This window comes from Rhyacophila brunnea, unplaced genomic scaffold (assembly GCF_057557595.1).
Source record: "Rhyacophila brunnea isolate RB1 unplaced genomic scaffold, BYU_Rbru_1.0 scaffold_16, whole genome shotgun sequence".
Classification (NCBI taxonomy): domain Eukaryota; kingdom Metazoa; phylum Arthropoda; class Insecta; order Trichoptera; family Rhyacophilidae; genus Rhyacophila; species Rhyacophila brunnea.
Window position 1 is genome coordinate 8,080,207 of NW_028232816.1, and position 19,783 is coordinate 8,099,989.

At 34.4% G+C, this 19,783-nt stretch overlaps 1 protein-coding gene across 2 annotated transcripts; it reads left to right on the top strand.

Moving 5' to 3' along the window:
• Nucleotides 1-2,053: 2,053 nt before the first annotated feature.
• LOC147074293 (uncharacterized) lies at nucleotides 2,054-19,774 on the top strand. Of its 2 annotated transcripts, none has more exons than XM_085943387.1 (9): nucleotides 2,054-2,381; nucleotides 6,477-6,629; nucleotides 9,678-9,866; nucleotides 12,107-12,222; nucleotides 12,306-12,404; nucleotides 13,216-13,266; nucleotides 17,483-17,627; nucleotides 18,284-18,444; nucleotides 18,806-19,774. In XM_085943387.1, the coding sequence occupies exons 1-9, from the start codon at nucleotides 2,150-2,152 to the stop codon at nucleotides 18,971-18,973; spliced, it is 1,314 nt and encodes a 437-aa protein (XP_085799513.1). In that variant the 5' UTR covers nucleotides 2,054-2,149; the 3' UTR covers nucleotides 18,974-19,774. The 2 variants fall into 2 exon arrangements, with proteins under 2 accessions (XP_085799513.1, XP_085799514.1); XM_085943388.1 differs by having other exon boundaries at nucleotides 2,330-2,437.
• Nucleotides 19,775-19,783: the final 9 nt, after the last annotated feature.

The window sequence follows — 19,783 nt, forward strand, 5'->3', positions numbered from 1 at the left end:
ATTTAAATATTATATGATAGAATATCCACTATTCTATTAATTAAACATAATTTGATTACCTAGTGATTTCCCTAGACAAAGTGCTGTCCTTGATCAGAATTAAAATCTTAGCTTTACCGATTTTTTAAATGTAAACACGCATTAGTTACCAACTGTACCTATATTGTACAATCTCTTCTCGAATTTAAACGAATAATGATAAAGACAACCTTTAAAATTATGACATGCATAACATCTACTTGTTACTTAGACTTTTAGGTAAGATATCAGCGCTGTAGGTATAAACAATATTATTTCCACGAATCTACTCTCAAAATTTGTTTTATTCTCGATTCAAATTTATTTGCCGCCTCTAAGCAGTGTATGATCCGCCTACTGCCACTGGACGGTACTTACACAACGAATTATCATAAACACAAAAGCTGTTGTATAGAAATGGAATGGAAAAAGTCAATATTGTGAATATTGAGCCGCCTAGAATCAAAAGTACCTACCTATCCAATCATCTAAATTTTAAATATTGAAATATAGAACCTAGAGTTGTACCTTTAATTCTAAGCGACTTAAATATTCATCAGCTGACCTTATCTATGCGTGAACAAAATACACACACCTATTGTACCTACCTACATAATATATAATGAGCCGCGTCACGTAATTTTATCATATTTTACAATAATTTTCATACGAACTCTTATCAATTTTTAAATGACAAAATTATGCAACAGTGCTGCGAACCGTACTATAATTATAGTATTATTTGTACTATAGTTTGTATCCACTTACTATGTATGAAAGTACGTATATTTGAAAATCGGAAGAGCACATAAAAATCTCTTTTTTCTCTATATCGCTAAGGAAAATATTTGATTTGGCAGACTTTCTTGGAAGAGCTTGAAAAGAATTTCACACTGATTCTAATAGGACAGGGATGGCGAACCTTTTTACGTACACGTGCCAAAACTTCCCAAATATTATTTTTTGACTGTCTGACGTGCCGAGAAGTTTTTCGAGTAGTTCGAGCAGAAAAAAAAATTAAGTATAAGAATTCTATTAAAAAAGGTCAAAAATTATAAGCAATTCAGTTCTAGAGTATTATTACTACAATACCAGCTTACACCGCCGCCTGATGAAATCAGTGCTATAATATTATTATGTGTGACGCATAAAACCTAAGGCTGCGCGCACACGGCAAAGCGAAGTTTCGGATTCATCCGCCAAACGACGTTTGCGTTTTGTTTGCGAGCCGATTGCGTTTTAAATGCGTGTCAAATGCGTCAATATTTCGACGATGCTGTCCAAGAGAAAACACGGTTTTCAAGGGGATTCATAAACGCCTTTTTTGAAACTGCACCCTGCTGCGAGAGTATTTATCTTTCATTACAGTGGCGTACAAGGGTAAATAAATCAATATAAAATCAGTACATAATATTGCATTATACCTACATTTATTTTCCCACTATTGCTTCTTTTGGAGCTGGACTGTTTTATATCGAAAGCGTTTTGAAAAGTACCTATTGTTGCGCAGCCTAAGGACCCATCTATGCAATTTAAATTAATTATGTTGTTTATTCTTCAAGAGTATCAGCTGCCTGCCTATACAATGCGATCTGTCATTTTATGCATGAATTTCGTCGTTTCCGTTTGCGCATAGATTGCTATATATTATTAAAACCGAAGAACATAAGCATTTTTAATTTTAAATAATGCATATACACAAAACATTCGCGTGCCATGCAAAATCATCTCGCGTGCCACTAGTGGCACGCGTGCCGTAGGTTCGCCATCCATGTAATAGGATCTTTATTGGAAGCTCGTAAGACCTAAAACACTCGAATGACTTTGAAGGGAGAATTATTTTCCATTAGCAACTCAAAAGATTTAAAAAAGAATACTACTCTGCATTTATAGCAAGTCTATTTTTGCGGAAACACTAGCCATTTTAAAAATAATGATAATATTAATATTATGTACTGTTTTATTAACAAAAGATGGCAGCACTGCTATGTAACCTCAAACCTGTTGACTTAGAGAAAACATTGAAACTTCATTTGCCAGCCGTGTGTTGTTGTTTTCATAATATTGTTACGAACTGAATTTGATGCATAAAAATAACAGATTATCAATTTGATTACTGAAGTGTTACGCAATGTTTAAAACGCGATATTATTATGAAAGTTTTGTGAATATTACAAACTGTTTCAAATTGAAATTTCAACCAGTGAGACATTTTAAAATAATTAATACAGATAAGGCTGGATCCACTCGACATTATTCGGAATTGATTCGGCCGGTTACGTCACACACGTCCACCATTCTTCCACGCAGCGGCACGACAAACTGTCCAATCAAAACTTATTCGACAGTAGTTGGCAGAAGTGGTAAATAATTATTTTCAAAAGTTTATTTTTGTAGACATTTTTTATTATGTCGACGGGTAAGTCTGTTATCTACGTTATCTATATATGCATAAATAACTGTTTTAAAATGTATTACTTATAATTATATATTTTCAAAAATCAGTGGCGAAGGGTGGAGGTAGGCTGTTGATCCGCCATAAATAGTGCACATTAAACTTTGTTAGCATACGCACTGCCCCCACATCCTGAGGCGGGCCCCAAGGGTAGGATCTTTGTCGGTCCCCCTACCTATCGCAAAGGTTAAAAGCAAAGTGACGCTCTACAGTAGCGTTTTCCAAATGGCGTTCACGGTAAAAGTAAATTGTGTATTTTTAATACTTACATCCACTTGAATTATGGAGTTATCAAGTAATGACACATTTTTTTTTTGAATTATTAATAACCATGTCCTTGCTTTTTCGTACGAGGTGGTTAGTTAGTAATTTTGAACAATCACAAACGCCCAGGCTTTGAGAAAAACACATAAATATTGTGTGTCCTGATCGGGAATCGAACCCGGGCCCTCAGGCTAGAGCTCTGTCAGCCATCCCCCCTTGTGGGGGCCAGGTCATTAACCAAACCATAAGAATTTTGCTATATTATGATGGGCGATACGACAAAATTGTGCACACTTTTTCATTCATACTTACCTATTTGTTTTCGTTGGATTAAGAATAGGTCATATTACACATATTGTCGGTTCACTTATTTAAATAATTGATAGTCCTGTCTAAACCAAACTATAATATATTAAAAAAAAATATTGTAAGTACCTTTAAAATATTCAAAATTATGAATTATTTCAGATATTTTATAGATAGACGAGTATTTTTTGACTATTATCTATTATGGCTTGGGTTTCGCTTGTTTATTGAATTTTAAAAACTTACCATCACCATCTGTAAATTATTGTAGTCTTATTTCAATGAAAACCAGCGCTCGAAATGGAAAATTTTACGAACCGGAGCGCTTGATAATTTTACGAAAATATTAACACTGCTACTTATCCAATTCTATACATATTATATATATTTAAAAAACGATTGTGTTAGATTTTTTTATAATATGACATCTCGCTCAGACGGTCAAATTAATATTTACACGAGACGGAGCGATCATTTTTGGGATTGTATGAACCGGAACGGCGCTCCGGTCCATTTCGAGCCCTGATGAAAACAAATACGTATGTCTGACAAAGCTTAGTGTGCACTGTTATTGTGGATTTTAACAGCCTACATCCACCTTTCGCCACTGTTAAAAATATAAGTACACTATCTTCCATTTACAAAATTATTTACCAAATTATATGTGATTCTCAATATTTTTGTTGAGATTTTATAGTCTGTCAGTAGAGTTTTAATATATTTATAAATAGTATTTAGAATTATTGCATGATACATTGGCATACAAGGAAAAGAGTTATTTTAAATAATACGACTAATATTCCAGTGTTTTCTTTTTTAAACAGTTTCTTATTCTACGTTATTAGTTTTGCTGACAATTTTTTTCCTACCTGTTGACATAGCGTCTATTCAATTCTTAACTGTCCTAAACGTCAAATCATAAAATATCCAGGAAAGCGAAATTTAGAAATTATGAACCTATACTTAATTCGATTTAGTTCTGTAATATCGAAATATTAAAAAATCATTTTTTGTGTTTCAAATTACAATAAATTTTGGGGAATTTTTTCCAAATTCAAATTTATGAAAAATTCAATACATTGGCAAATAGTGTCACTTAGGATACTAAAGAAGTGGCATGAAAATAATTGTTTCTTAAATTCAATATAATCCTATGCATTTAGTTTTATACAGAAATTTCATAGAGAATTGATTGATGTAAAAAAACGTATTTCGAAAAATTGGCGTTTAGGATAGTTTAGAATTGAATAGACGATATATCTTCTAATAGAGCGGTTGGCGACCCAAATGCATTGGCGTGCCACAAAACAGGTAATTCAAAGTACTGGACACTCACTTTCTCTACACTCTTGCGTACATAAGTGAAACGGCAAATAATTTTCAACAGTATGTTGGACGAAATGGACCGGAACGCACCGGAGCGCCGTTCCGGGTCGTAAAATCGGCAACATTGTCGTTCCGTCTCATAGAAAAAATAATTTTACCATTTGAGCTAGAATGGCCATAACATAACAAAAAATCACACACTTATTTTTTATAAAACACATAAAATTAGATAACTATGTAATATTTTCATAAAATAACCGAGCGCTCCGGTTCGTAAAATTCTCCATTTCGAGTGCTGAATAAACATATATATATATATATATATATAATATAAAAAAAATGTTTTAGAATATATTACAATTACCCACATTATTGTTACCCCAGAGCCGGAGTGCAAAGTTATGAAGCGTATACTCTACCTACCGTGTATTTCCGCCTTTCTTGATCAATTTATCAGGCTTGTGGACAGTTATGTTTACCTACCGCAATTACTATGACTAGACGTGCAAAAGCCGCTCGTTATCACGTCTCTACATGGAACATCAAACCTGCGACTTCCTTTGATTTATGGTAACATATAGCCGACATAATGTGCGGTGAACCCTACTGCTCATTGGGTACCAAAGCATGACTGAATTTGCCCAATGGTTGTCCGCTCGTCGAGTGACGGCCTATCGCCATGTCATCGGCTTGACATCCCATCATGTCTAGTCCAGACTAGGATACAATGTCCGTGAACAAATTGTGGAAATGTATGTTAACATCCACATCCATTTCTCTCCCTGGCACTTTGCATTAGAGTAAACTCAGTCAGAGCTCACTTTGAGCGTAGCAATCTAAGTCTTGGGCATCTTCTCCCAGGACACTCCCAGGCCAATTCTTAGATGCTTCACATCACCAATTGACGGGTCCCGTGATACTCTCGATTAAGACCGAGGGTGGTACGGGGCGGGTTTGGTGGAGGGACTTTAACTTCAATGTTAACATCCAGTGACGTCCCTAGACAAAATGCCGCCCCTAGGCAGTGCCAAAATACCGCCACATTTTTTTATACAGTACTTTTCATCATCCTTTCATGACTCCAATATCTAAGAATTGTGTTGTATGGATACATTACTAACAAGATATAGTTACCTATACTATTAAATCTAACTTAAATGTCATCTCTACTTCAATAAACAATATTGCGAGTCTACGGTTTCAGATAGGTACGTTTAAAAATACATCTGACAACTTCCATAACTCACGAGTGACTGTGAAGAACGTGACGTCCAAGGACAACGGAAGTAAACTAGACATCACGAACCCGATAAAATAATTCCTGTAGAAAATTGTATAGTACTTATCTAATATATATATTTTGTTTCTAACCAGTAAGCTGATTTTTTTAATGGAAAGATATTTCCGTTTTTACTAAGTTTAGGTAGCTTTCTATATATACCAAATGATTCTCCTCGATTTGCCGCCCTTTGAGTAACTGCCGCCCCCAAGCGACGCTTAATCTGCCTACCCCCACGGGACGTCACTGTAAACATCTATAATAACAAAAACGTTCGTGCGCAATCATTCGTTTGAAACTAACGCACCTGCAAACATTACTATCAAATTTAATATACATAGTTTGGATAGTCTACATCGTATAAATTTGCACGCTTTGATCAGAACAACTTTTCATGACACCATCCGTCGCTACTTCCGATGAAACACATAAAAAATCTCCCAAGCCCGGCCGCATTTTTGTATTTTTGGAGATGCTTTCCATCCGCTTCAAAATACCGAAAACATGGACAATCGTATGAAAAAAACTGCTCATGTTTTTGCGAACAGATGTATCTTAATATTCTAGACTAGGCTCCACATCATATCAAGCCGTATTTAGACCAAACGAGCGAATGTTTATTCTTCCCCCATTCTAGCGAGCATAAGAATTTCGCCGGAGTGGGGGAAGAAGAAATATTCGCTCGCTTGGTCTAAATGCGGCTTTATACTGTTAATTGTTTGCCTTATTATCCATTTGTTTATTTTGTCGTAATGTCACTACAACGTATCATACCCCGTTGCGTTATTATTCTACCATTCCAATAAAATATTGTATCCAATTACCCAGACGAGGCTGCCGTTTCCCAAGATGAGGCTCGCCGCTTCATGGAGGAGTGTCTCTCGAAGGCTGGCGCACCAAGAGGGCCATCCCAGGAGCAGACCGCTGTCATGCTGGAAGCTGATCGGCAGGGACACTTCAGCCACGGAATGAACAGGCTGGGTAAAGCATAAAATACTATATTTATCACCGCTGATAGATATTGGTGATCACCGTTAGCTTGAGCTTGGCTACTTTCTGGAAACTCTTCACTCTATAAAACATGCTGCTAATATGTTTTTATTCAATGTACAATGGAAGGTAATTTGTGATAAATTACGGAATAGCGATAATTTTCATAGCCGGTTTTGGCAAAATTGAAGGTAGTTATGCAGAATGTAGCCAGTCCACAATAATGTCGAGCTGAGATAATGGCACTTTAGCAACAATATGATATTAAAAATGTATACAAAATGTGAAATATAAAATTGTAAATAGTATTTTATTTCAAAAATAATTTGTTTGCGGCTTGGCTATTTTCAGCAGAACGCAGAGAAAACCTTCTCGCATCTGATATATTATATCATATCTCACTTTTTTATTTTTTGTGAACTGGCTACTTTCTGCATAACTATGTCCAATTTATGAATAATTATTCAGGAATGAAAACCTAACCTAACAAATAATCGAGTATATATCCGCTATTTTCAAAATGTGATTACCGCTTGCTTTCTGTAAATCGACATTTATTTTAACCGACCCCGATTTCTATATAAAAATAATGGTAGGTATATAACTTGTATAAATTATAATTTTAATGTCATAATCTCATAATATTGTTATGTATTGAATACAATATACAAGTTTTGATAACATCAGCTCTATTTATCTGATACAGATAAAACATTTCAATTTGTGATAAATTTTATTACTTAACTACCTATGTACCTGTATCGTTAAAAATCTAAGCATGTAGGTATCTATCTACCTGCCTACCTACCTGAGTTTACTGATGTTTTCTTTGATAATGAGTCTAAAGTTTTGTTACTTTATACACACCTGTGGGTCTATTCTATACTTATCGACTGCCAAAGTGATAAAGTGATAAATACGACGGCTTACTAGGGTAGGTTTGTAGCAAAGTATTAGCACTTATTGTAACAATTACAATAAGTTGGTTGTAATTGTTTTGGCTGTGATAAAATTTAGAGCGTGGTAGACAGTTTTGATTATTTATACGGCTAACTTATTGTAACAATTATAATACGTCAATACAAATATGTAATAAATCACTTTATAACTTTAGCGGAAGATAGTCGCTTTGTGTATAGAATAGACCCGCTGATAGTTAATTAATTAGGTAGGTGCCTAATTAAAAACTACGACTAGTACAGCTTGTGATTTCAATTTCTCGAAATCTCGAAAATTCTCAAGAAATATCTCCACTCGGGTCATTTCCTTCCGAAATTGTCCAGCCCAAATTATTTACCGCCATATTTAACAGATTCCGTTCGAGATCAAAGTAAAGAATTTTACCTTAGGTACTCAATTTTTTTTACTAATTCCATTTATTTCAAATCAAAGCTATTCCGACCGAAATAGCCGCGAAGATATCGCCGAGAAAAGTTTGATAGGCCCTGGATTAGACTATAGACGATGTTATGTGGTAATCTTGGGGGTCGTCCATATATGATTTCACGACCTAAAGGGGCCTGACAATATAATGTGATGAAGTTGTTAGGGTACAAAATGTTTTGTCCAGGGCTCGAAATGGACCGGAACGCCGTTCCGGTTTGTGAAATCAGTAAAGGCTCCGTATCGTAGAAAAATAAATTGACCGTCTGAGCTAGTTATGCCATATAACAAAAAATGTAGGTAAAATACTTTTTTTTATAAAATACACATACATTATGATAACTATGTTAATATCTTCAGAAAATTATCGAGCGCAACTTTTACATTTCGAGCGCTGGTTTTGTCACAAAACCAAAAAGTTATAAACTCATATTCTCATGACAATAAAATATTCCGTGAGGATAATATCATAACATATAATTTCATAAGTATTGAAATTGATCATATTTTTGATAAATTATTTTTTTAATAAAGGGGGGTTCATAAATATAAACTTCCAATTATTGTAAAATGTTATAAAATGTGAATTTGCATATTATAGGTACCTATTTTATGGTCATATTTATTTTTAAATTTAGTTTTGACGTAGGATTTTTGACTAATTCATTGTTTTAATATTTTTATATTTATTTTAAAAAACATCTATTTTTATAAAAATATAAATGTGTATAACTTAAAATCCTTATATCAAATCGAGCTTCAATTATATTATATTTTTCTCTTTAATGTTTTCGGATACATATTTATTAACTAACACAGTTGAAATTGTAAATTATCAAAAAAATGTCTCAAATTGCAAGCTTCGTATTTTTCCGCTAGGTGCCTCTGGTAGTTAAAGACATCGCCTTAACCTAACCATAATAGATAAAATATATTTTATAGATATACGGATATTTATTTCTTTTATCGGTTTATGGCTTGGCTAACGCAGGGTTTCATTGAATTTTAAAAACTGACAAACAGTATCTACACGTCATTGTAGTCAATGAAAACAAATATGTAGTACTGACAAAGCTTAGTGTGCATTATTTATGTCAGATTTTACCAGTCTATCTCCACATTTCGCCACTGATTCCTAGAGTTCATGTAAATTTCAAAGGTTTCATTTACTAAGTGCAAAAAATAACTATTATTCCAACCCTATATCTTGGTTCATGGTCAAATTATATGTGGCTTGTCTCTATGGGTAGTGTATTCGGAAATAGTGTTTTAATCGATAGTCTCACTCTATCATGCCTTTTTATCGTTCTTGAGGTTTGGCCAATGTATCTCTTCGGACATCTGCGACAGTAGTTTATCTAATATATATCGGGTTCGCTGGCGCGTAATGACCAGGCGGCCGATCGATGTAATTAACATGCATTTTAAAGGTGGTAATTAAAAAATCAATATCTAGTCAGCAGCGAATGAGTTAATATTGACAGTCAGACATCATTGGCACCACAACCTACCTAATGTGGTTTGGTTGCAGTGTCCCTTCACAGCATTTTTTAGAAAACACCTCTGTGTATGTCGTAAGCTCCATGCCTTCGCATTTACAGAAGTACTTAAATATATGTAAACGAAACTTATAAATTCTTTAAATGTGATTTCCAGCCATGTACGTGAACGATATCCTATCGGGGGCATGCAACCCAAAAGCCGTTCCAGTGGTGCTGAAGCAGTCTGGAGCCACGGCTTGGGTGGACGGTAGCGGGGCACTTGGCGCAACGGTTGGAAACTTCTGCATGGACCTGGCGATAGAAAAAGCCAAGCAAGTCGGCGTTGGATGGGTAGTTGCAAAACGCAAGTATTGCTTTTATCAAAGATTATTCAGATTAGTCTTATCTTTAAAGTAAATATTATTTGATAATGTATGTCATACAAAGTGTGCAATGCAGGCATTTGACTGTATAATTTGACTCTAATAATATAAATATCCGGGAACGTAAATATTACATTTTTAAATTCATTTTTTCTTATGTAGGCTGTTAACTGTGTTTCAAGTCAGTCTTATATAAATGACCCATGCCTTGTGTCAATTGAAATTGAAATTGAGTCCCAGGTTCGAATCCTGGGTCTGGCAAGTACACATATTGTTTTTCAATTTGTGTGTGTGAGAGTATGGACCTAATAGGTTGAGCAAGTGGCTGACATCCATTTCTCGTAAAAAAACAAAATCTGTCAATACAAACCTCTACTCTGTGGAGGCCCATATGATCCTATTAGGATCGGACATGGCTGAAAGACAAAGAAAGAAATTACCTTATTAAATATACGATTGTGCGATGAAATTTTTCATTTATGTGTATTTATACATCTATGATTTATACTTGACAACTCCATAATTCGATGTGTTAAAAAATCGCTAAAAATACACTGAATTTTATTTGATCTCGAATACCATTTTGGAAAATGCCACTGTAGACCGTCAGACTGCCTTTAACCTTAGCGATAGGTAGGGGGGCCGGCAAAGATCCTAGCCTGGGGGTCCGCTTTATGATGTGGGGGCCATGCCTTGTGTGTAGGGATTGCAATATCGAATGAAAATACCTATACCGGTATTCGTGAAATATAATATGGAAAAATCAAGGCCTGAACAAAAACGATGCATGAGTGCGAGTGAGAAAGTATTCGGCACCCTTATAATCTCTGCGACACGCGCTAGAGTAAGATAAAAGGTCTACATATGTTTTAGTTAGTTTCCAAAAGTATCGCGGTGAATCGCTTCACGTAGCGTCGTAGCTCGTGTTGCTAAATTGCTATTTTTTGTGTTAAACATAAAGTCAGTGGTAAATATTTTTAGTTAATTAAGTAGGAAAGATGGTTCTGTGTGTTGTATTAAAATATGGTAGCCGTGCTGATAAGCAAGAAGATGGTATTACGTTTCATAGGTAAGTTGATACATGTTCGTGATAATTTATTTGTATATTATTATATATTTTAATATCAGTGACCTAGTGTTTCTTTAAAATAACTTAAATTATGGATATCTTTACCTAATGGTTGCATTTTGACCGCTTAAAAATACTATATAACGTAAAAAAATAGAAAATTATATTTTAATTCTGAGCGTCTAGTGCGAGCACTTTGGGCGAGCACTACACAAATGGTCTATGGTCTCGAACATTTGTAGACGAATGCGTTCGCTCGCTCACAAACCAAACGCATGGCACGCAGCTTCATTTAGCATTGCAACGGGTGGCGTCTAGATGTATCTATAGTCTATGGGAAAAACAGTATCTACCAATAAATATATATAAATCTCTTTAAAATATTAATATTATATAGCAAAAATATCTAAATAGGTAAGTACATAATATGTGTATACCTTTAAAAATAGGTAAAGGTAACGTATGGTTGAGATGCTGATGTTTACAGATACGCAGTAGGTAGTTGAACTATTGGCACTTTCTTCTTCGAATGATCTTTCAATCAATTTATATTATGAAGTGTTCAGCGATAAGATGTATGTGACCCACTGGTAATTTCACCAGTTTTATTTAGTTTTTGGCACTTTTTGCACATAGCAAAATTTGTACTTTTATCCCGTCAGAAGTAGAACCAATCACAATGTTTTGACACAAATCAAAACACAAAGAAATACATAGGTTTAATGGAGTAAATAATATTGTACGTAATATAAATAATAATGTGAAAGTAAAACAGTTTTATTTATTTATTTAAGACAATTAATCAATGACAAAATTAAAACATACATTTATAAAATTCGGCGTAGAAACAAGTGCGTGCCTGCACTGGCGTCTAACTGGTTTTAAATTAACGGATTTATTATTTTTGTGATGTTATTACGATTGCGATGGCAGCAAAAAATGGTTATTTATTATCCACAAGCATCCAGCGATTCCCCCTGTGACATGTGCAGGTATATACAGGACACTAATATAATGATTTTGTAGACATACCAATTGATTATGATTGATAAAAAATCAATCCCGAAAGTTTCGTATCGAAAAATGTCTGGGATTGGATTCTCTAGAATAGATGCATTCTATAAAAATACTGATTTATCACGTCATCCACAGATTCAAACCATTATGGAATAGCGGGATGGTATAGCATGAGAGCATTAGAAAAGGGAATGATCGGCATGTCGTTTACAAACACATCTCCGCTGATGGCACCGACACGGAGCAAGAAAGTAAAATCATTTTTAAATACATTTTAATAATTTGCTTCTGATTCTAGATTATTTTCTTTGATATAAAAATCTTTTTATTACAGGCTGCTCTCGGAACAAACCCAATATCATTTGGAGCCCCGGCTGAGAATGGCGACCGATTTCTGCTGGATATGGCAACCACAGCTGTCGCTGTTGGCAAGGTAGGATCACCATTGCTTAAATTATTTGCTTGAATAAATTACCCTCGATGTTAAGTTTAATCGTCGAATGTTGCCTGATGTGTGAGTGACATGGTATGCTCGGGTAGATATGAACAATACACCGTGTTGGTATTTTCTTGGTTTTATATTGTAGTAATACATTTAGGATAAACACGGCACAAAGAAATGACTGTCACATTGATTTTAAGTTTGAGTTGTAATGTTTACATTAATTTGGAATTTTGATATGTTGCGGGACACGGACAGTGGCGCGTGTCGACTACATTGTAGGAAGGCCGGAAGATAACCGTTTGATTTCCGTTGCATTTTTGTCTGTGGTCTATCAATGATGACGGTTGTAGAGTTATACGAAACCTCTACACCTGGTCACGCTGTAACTATTGTACATTGATCTTCAATACAATACCGTTCTCCGTAACTACTCTTGATTATTGGAGTCCACCTACTAACTTCCTGAAGAAGGCACGCTGCTGAAAGTGCTCTGTTTTAAGCCTAATCAGTCAATGCAATTTTTTTCCGACCATGTCCGATCCTAATAGGATCATATGGGTCTCCACAAAGTAGAGGTTTGTATTAACAGATTTTGTTTTTTACGAGAAATGGGTGTTAGCCACTTGCTCAACCTATTAGGTTCATACCCTGACAGACACAAATTGAAAAACAATATGTGTACTTGCCAGACCCAGGATTCGAACCTGGGACCCACGGCGTGATAGTCCAACGCTTAAGCCGCGCGGCCACCATGGGTGTCAATGTCAATGCAATTAATCATTTGATATTTTATTTTCAGATAGAAGTACAGGCTCGTAAAGAACAGCCGATACCAGCAGGATGGGCACAGGTAAAAAATAATTATAAATGTACTTTATTTTAGCTTATTGGCTTATAGACAATAGACGCATTCTCAAGCCTGCTTCGAACTAAGGAATTATAAAGAACTTTAATACCGTACCATCTGAAAAAACCCGGAAAGTACACAAGACGAAGCCCAACATTTGTAGTGCCTTGTTACAAATGGTAGCTAACGTCAGTTTACGGTCAAACATAATGCCAAGATCCCTTACAGATGATATTCGTGAGAGAATTCTGACATGCATCAGATATGGAAAAAAAAACAATATTTATGAGGCTAAAATAAACGATAAAATATTGCATTTATCAATATTGAAATCCAGATTGCTACGCCTGTCCCAATCTAAAATATTATTATCTATATCAAGTTGGAGTTGACGATAATCGTCCAAGGTAACAACTTCTTAGAGAGTTTTAAGTTGTCGGTGAACAACAAAAACTTTTTTAATTGCACCAATTCTGTCATTTATAAAAATCGTGAACGGTAATGGTGGCTTATATCTGTAGGCGGATACATGAAGACATGATTGCCATTGCTACTAAAGTTAAAATTACCTGTTTTTTATGTGCCTACATACTTTCGTGAATTACGTTTCCAAACTGAAACTTGAGCACTTTCTGAATCTGCCAATGGCTTGCTCAATACGTACTTGACCTAGTGGTGAAGGGTGGAGCTCGGCTGTTATGATCCAATATACTTAAATAGTACACACTAAACTTTTTCAGTCAAACGTATATTTTTTTTTAATGAACTAAGACTACAATGTGTAGATAGTGTTTGTTAGTTTTGAAAATTCAATTAAACCCTGCCTAATCCAAGCCATAGTAGATAATAGTAAAAAAATAATCGTTTTATCTATAAAATATCTAAAATTATGCCATTAAACAAAACATAATTTTGTATGTTTTATAGATGGAAGAATATTTTTTAACAATTATGGTTTGGATTAGGCAGGGCTTTATGAATTTTAAATAACTAACAAACACCATCTGTAATATGTATTTTTAATTCAACGAAAACAAATAAGTATGACTGATAAAGTGTGCACTATTTTTGTCGGATTGCCCATAGCATACCTAAACTATTATTTAGTAGGCAGGGTTAAATTGAAGAACAGGCAAGCCAGGTTAAAGTTCTCTTCTAGCATCCGCAGCACGTGGCCGAGCCAGGTCCAACGTCGCCTCTTCACTTTCAGCGTGATGAGAGGCTGCTTGGTGCATTCTCTTATCTCCTCGTTGCTCCTAAAGTCATACCACCGCACACCCAGTGTTCGTCGCAAGCCGACCGGATTCCGGCGACCTGGAAGGCCGCTAAATACAATCTACAGAGTGTATACGGCGGAGCTACGGGATGCTGGTCTGACCTGGAACGAAGCAAGAAGACTGGCGAGCGACAGGGATTCTTGGAGGCGCCGCGTGGTGTCCATATGCTCCAGCTAAGGGGCGGATATGGCTAAAGAAAGAAGATGTTAAATTGAATTTTAAAAACTAACCAGCACCATCTGCAAATTGTAGTCTTAGTTCAATGAAAACAAATACCTAAGAATGACTGACAAAGTATTGCTCTTTGCTATCCTTCTTCTCAAATATATAATAATTGAAAACATTGTTATGAATTTATAAACAATATAAAATGAAGAGAAAAAATTAGATTTGTTTTGACGCAAGAGGTCACAATGGTTCATTGTATTTATCACTTTGAGAGGTGGTGTAAAAAGTTGATAAGCCTCAAACTGATTGCCCATGAGAATACGCAATCAGAGTGTTACTTTCAGTAGGTAGAGTCCAATATTAAATTATAAAGATATCAATATAATGTCATGGTGACAGAATTATGAAATATCCAATCAAGTAATTTTAATAATGGATCTATAAATTCGAAACATCGTCAATATTGTTTAAAAAAGCTATCCTAAAATATAACTGAATAAGTTATACGAATTGTTTATATTATTATTATATTAATTGATACTAGAGGCTTATGGGATGTGGCTGTACAGACGTATCCTCATAATTCCTTGGATCGATGGGATGACGAATTTTAACGTCCTCAAACAAATGAGAAAGGACCGTAAAATGCTGTATCGTAACCAGAAAACTACAGTACTTCGGCCACATTATGAGTGGACAAAAGTACAGCATTCCCCATGTCGTTATCCAAGGAGAGATCAATGTATCACAAGACATCGACGAATAATTCATGATTGGTACAAGTACAGTTCTACTGAACAATTCCGGATAGTAGATAATAGAACAGAGATCCCTGTGATAGTGGCTGATCTCTGATAAGAAATGGCATGAGAAGAAGAAGAATAATTACGTAATACAAAATTTGATGATAATTATATCAATTATATAATACAAATACATAAATTAAAATACATTTAAATTTTAACCGGATGTATGCCATCCAATTCCGTGCGTGCAAGGCCGGCCATAGGTAATGAGCATGTATACACGCTGTACTTTACACTTATTATACCAAACCCGGTTGATTGTTTTAAATAATTTAATTATATTGTTTACACATTGACATCTCTTGGAATAATACTTAATCAAAATACAAGTGTTTATGCTATACCTAGGTACCTGCTTCTATTATATTTCCAAAAAAGGTATGTTTATAAGGTTTAATTCACGGCCCGCATGGGTACCGCCTTTAGGTGATAAAAAAATTTGCTTAAATTAAACTTACTCTCGAAAATTCTATTATTCTTATTAATTATGTTAACTTTGCTTCTATTATATACCCCTAATAACTGTATGACTTGCCTACCCCCACAGGACATTGGTATAATAACTGAAATGGTTACCTTTTCATTGTATTTCGTCGTTGCGCCTGCAAAATCCGACAAACATTTTTTTGCGAAAATTGGTATTTTACGCTATGTGATAGAACAACACACAGCGGATAGGCCTGTAAAACCCGTTTTCTAATATAAAAGCTAGTTTAGAAAAATTCAAAACAAGCTATGTATTTTCATTTAAAAAATGGCTTCAAAATACTCTATGAAGAGTCCGTTCACATATCGCATTTTAAACTAAAGGAAAAAAACTTACTATTGCGCCTGTTAATGACACATACCGGAGTTTGCGTGCCGAGTCTTGCTTCAAAACGCGCGTTTTATGGTCAGTCTTGTTGTGATTTGCAGCCAGGGAACTCATATCTTTTCTGTGCTTGCAGCACTAGTGCATTATAGTTGATTATTTACGTTCGCCGAAAAATAATATTTAAGCTATAAAAACAGTGTGAATTTACACAGAACCGAAAAAAATTGACAAGTCTAAGTTTGAAAAATTACAATCCCTAAAGTTATCTATGCATCGAGATTATCATTTCTTTTACGATAATCTCAAATACTAATTTTGTTAATAACTTAGGTACCTACCTACTTAAAATATAACAATAGCTATAAGAATAAAAAAGAATAAAGTTTAGTTTACTAGTAGGTAGGCATTATGACTGTTTATTGATAGGCATTATTAAGAGGTTGATTTGTTTTGTTAAAATGTTAAGATGATTATTATGTATCTTGTGTTGCTTAAGAATATTACTTGGTTTGTAATACTAGTTACCATTTTTTTCTTATTTCGATAAATAAAACGTCATTTGTCAAATTTGTTTAATTATTTATCCATCCTACTCTGAACACATATTTTTATTCCCCCTTCACTTGATAATTACTTATTTATATGTCAAATTTTGGTTGGGAAGATAAAGGTTTGCTCAAAACAGACTATTGGCTTTGTTAAAGATGTTTTACGCATAAAGTCAAACATCATTAAATTATGGAATTATCATTGTAAAAACCCGGTGTAAAATGCGCTGTCTAAAATACACGTACTTACAATCCGCTAAGTGCTGCCCCAACCACAAAGCGGATTAAAAGACCCAAATAAAATCAGCTATGTGTCTTTCAGCCACAAAAAAAAATATTACGACCAAAGTGCTAAATATTGTATTATAAAATATCATTTATACTGAATCCGAAGTAGGGATCTAATTTTCGGTTTACTTACTTTGAAAAAAACGTGAGTCATTGTTGAATAAATCAGTTTTTTCCTTCTCCTGAACAGTTGTGTTTTTTTACATAGCGGATTTTGCAAGCGCGGCGACGATTTGTCTGTATTTCAAAGTATAATGTCATTATGTAGATTGTCGACATAATTATTACTTGACTTGAAATCAATATGCTTACTTTCAGGGTCCAGATGGAAACATTACCACAGATGCCAACCTGGCCTTCAAAACGGCTTGCCTGATGCCACTGGGAGGTGCGGAGACGACTTCTGGTTATAAAGGATATGGACTAGGAGCCATGGTTGAAATCTTATGTGGAATTTCAGCAGGTGAAATAAAATACATAAGGAATAAATATTTAATTGTATATTCTTACCGTGGCAATGCAGTAACATCTCCGTGTCCGGCTGAAATGACTAATAAAATTGTAGGTTATGTTGAATTCTTGTTTGACATTTGTATTTGTATACAACATTTCGGGGTTCAGGTGAAAAGACCATAGATACGCCTGCACAGGTATACCCAAATTTGATCGAGCTTAGCAAATAAGAGACATATTTCACACGGCAGGCGTACCAACTTAAATTTTCGCCGTATTACGAATTACCAAATGTTGTAGATCAATGTTTCTTAATCTTTTTACATCCGCGGACCATAAAAAATCAAAAAATGTTTTGCGGACCATCAACATTGGAATAAAATAATAAATATTTATATTTACACTATTTTTGAAACAATTGTCGAAATATAATACAACCCCACTTCAAATGTTAGGTTTCTAGGTACTTAACTATTTTTGAACTGCAGAAAATTTTTGCGGCCCAACCAAAAATCTTCGCGGACCACCAGTTAAGAAACTATGTTGTAGATAACCGCCTTGTATATGGAATCGCTTCCATGTTAATTTGGACCAATAAAAATAACGGAAACATGTTACCGTGTTAACTGTTAAGAATAGCTCTGCTACTAATATACAACTTTGCAGGGTCCCTTTATGGTCCTAACATCAGAAGCTGGTCTCACGAGGGTGTAGGAGGTGAAGCGGATCTTGGTCAGTGCTTCATCGCCATGGATCCAAGCAACTTCGCTCCGGGATTCGAGACAAGGATGAGTGATCTGCTGCATCACCTTAGAGGTCTAGATCCAGTAAGTAGCATTACCATAATATAATCTTATTATATTACAACGACTTAACGGTTGAATTTGTAATTATGGAAAAATTTATATTGTCTTATGTGACAGCGCTGTAAATAAAAAAGAAAGACGCAGCATACTGTTGACACCTTGCTTTAGTTACTTACATACATAACAAAATTTAGTGATTAATCATCTAAATAATAAGAGTCAACTAAGTCTTCGGTGGTCGCTGGTGAGACCAGACAAATAAATCTTAAATCATAAAATGTAATGTTAGCTACAAATAAATCTGCAATGATTACTTACACCAAACGTAAATGAAAATTTATTTACTTATTTATTTTAACTTGGCATGACTTGTTCCTTTAAGGTGGATCCTGAAAATCCTGTCCTGGCTTCAGGAGACAAAGAAGTGGCCATGATGAAGAAAACAGAACAGGAAGGAGTGATTAGATATCACGTTAATCAAATCAAAGCCTGTAATGAACTATCTGAGAAGTTGAACATCAAACAGATTGCTATTACTAAACAAAGCTAAATCAAAAGATACAAGAAAAATTGAATAACTGCAATACATGGAATATAATATAATAGGATTTTTAAGTTTTGTATATTATTTAATTTGTACGTATGAATGTTTTATATCAATTCGTCACCTGAATACTACAACTAGATAACTTGATTTTTACTGTTTCTGAGATAGCTATTGTATATGATTCTACATTTCCTTCTCTACAAAATGATAGAACTAGGTAAGTCAGAAGTTAATAGGAACTGTATTCATTTTGACAACTTTAAAACCATAAATGCATTAAATAAATAAAATTATATATCTACAATATTTTTTCATACAATTGAACATTATTAATATGTTCCCAATTAGACAAAACACAATTTTCCATTTATATTTTAAATAATAATTATAGCCTAGATTTGGTTAATCGAGTAAATTTTAAATTTCATTTTCCCAACAATGACCAAATCAGAGTTAGATCTAGTTGTAGTATTGAGGTGGATAAATCCCATTTGGTTACAAAACTGGGATTTTTCTAAGGGTTATTATATTTTGCAATTTTGTCGGGATGTCAGTTGACCATATTGGCATTTATTTAAAAAATACACTAGATTTTTATAATAATTTTACATAAATTTTTAAGCAATGTTATTATTCACAGGTGTTCATATCATTGTAATACAACTAAAAGTTATCTGTATCACAGTGTTGCCAACTGTACTATGATTAAACGTAAAATGTAAAATATCTAGTACCTAAGTTAGGAGTATACTCAATATGAAAAAAATGGTGTATTATTGTAAATAAAAAAAAACTATATTTTTATTCATTTTT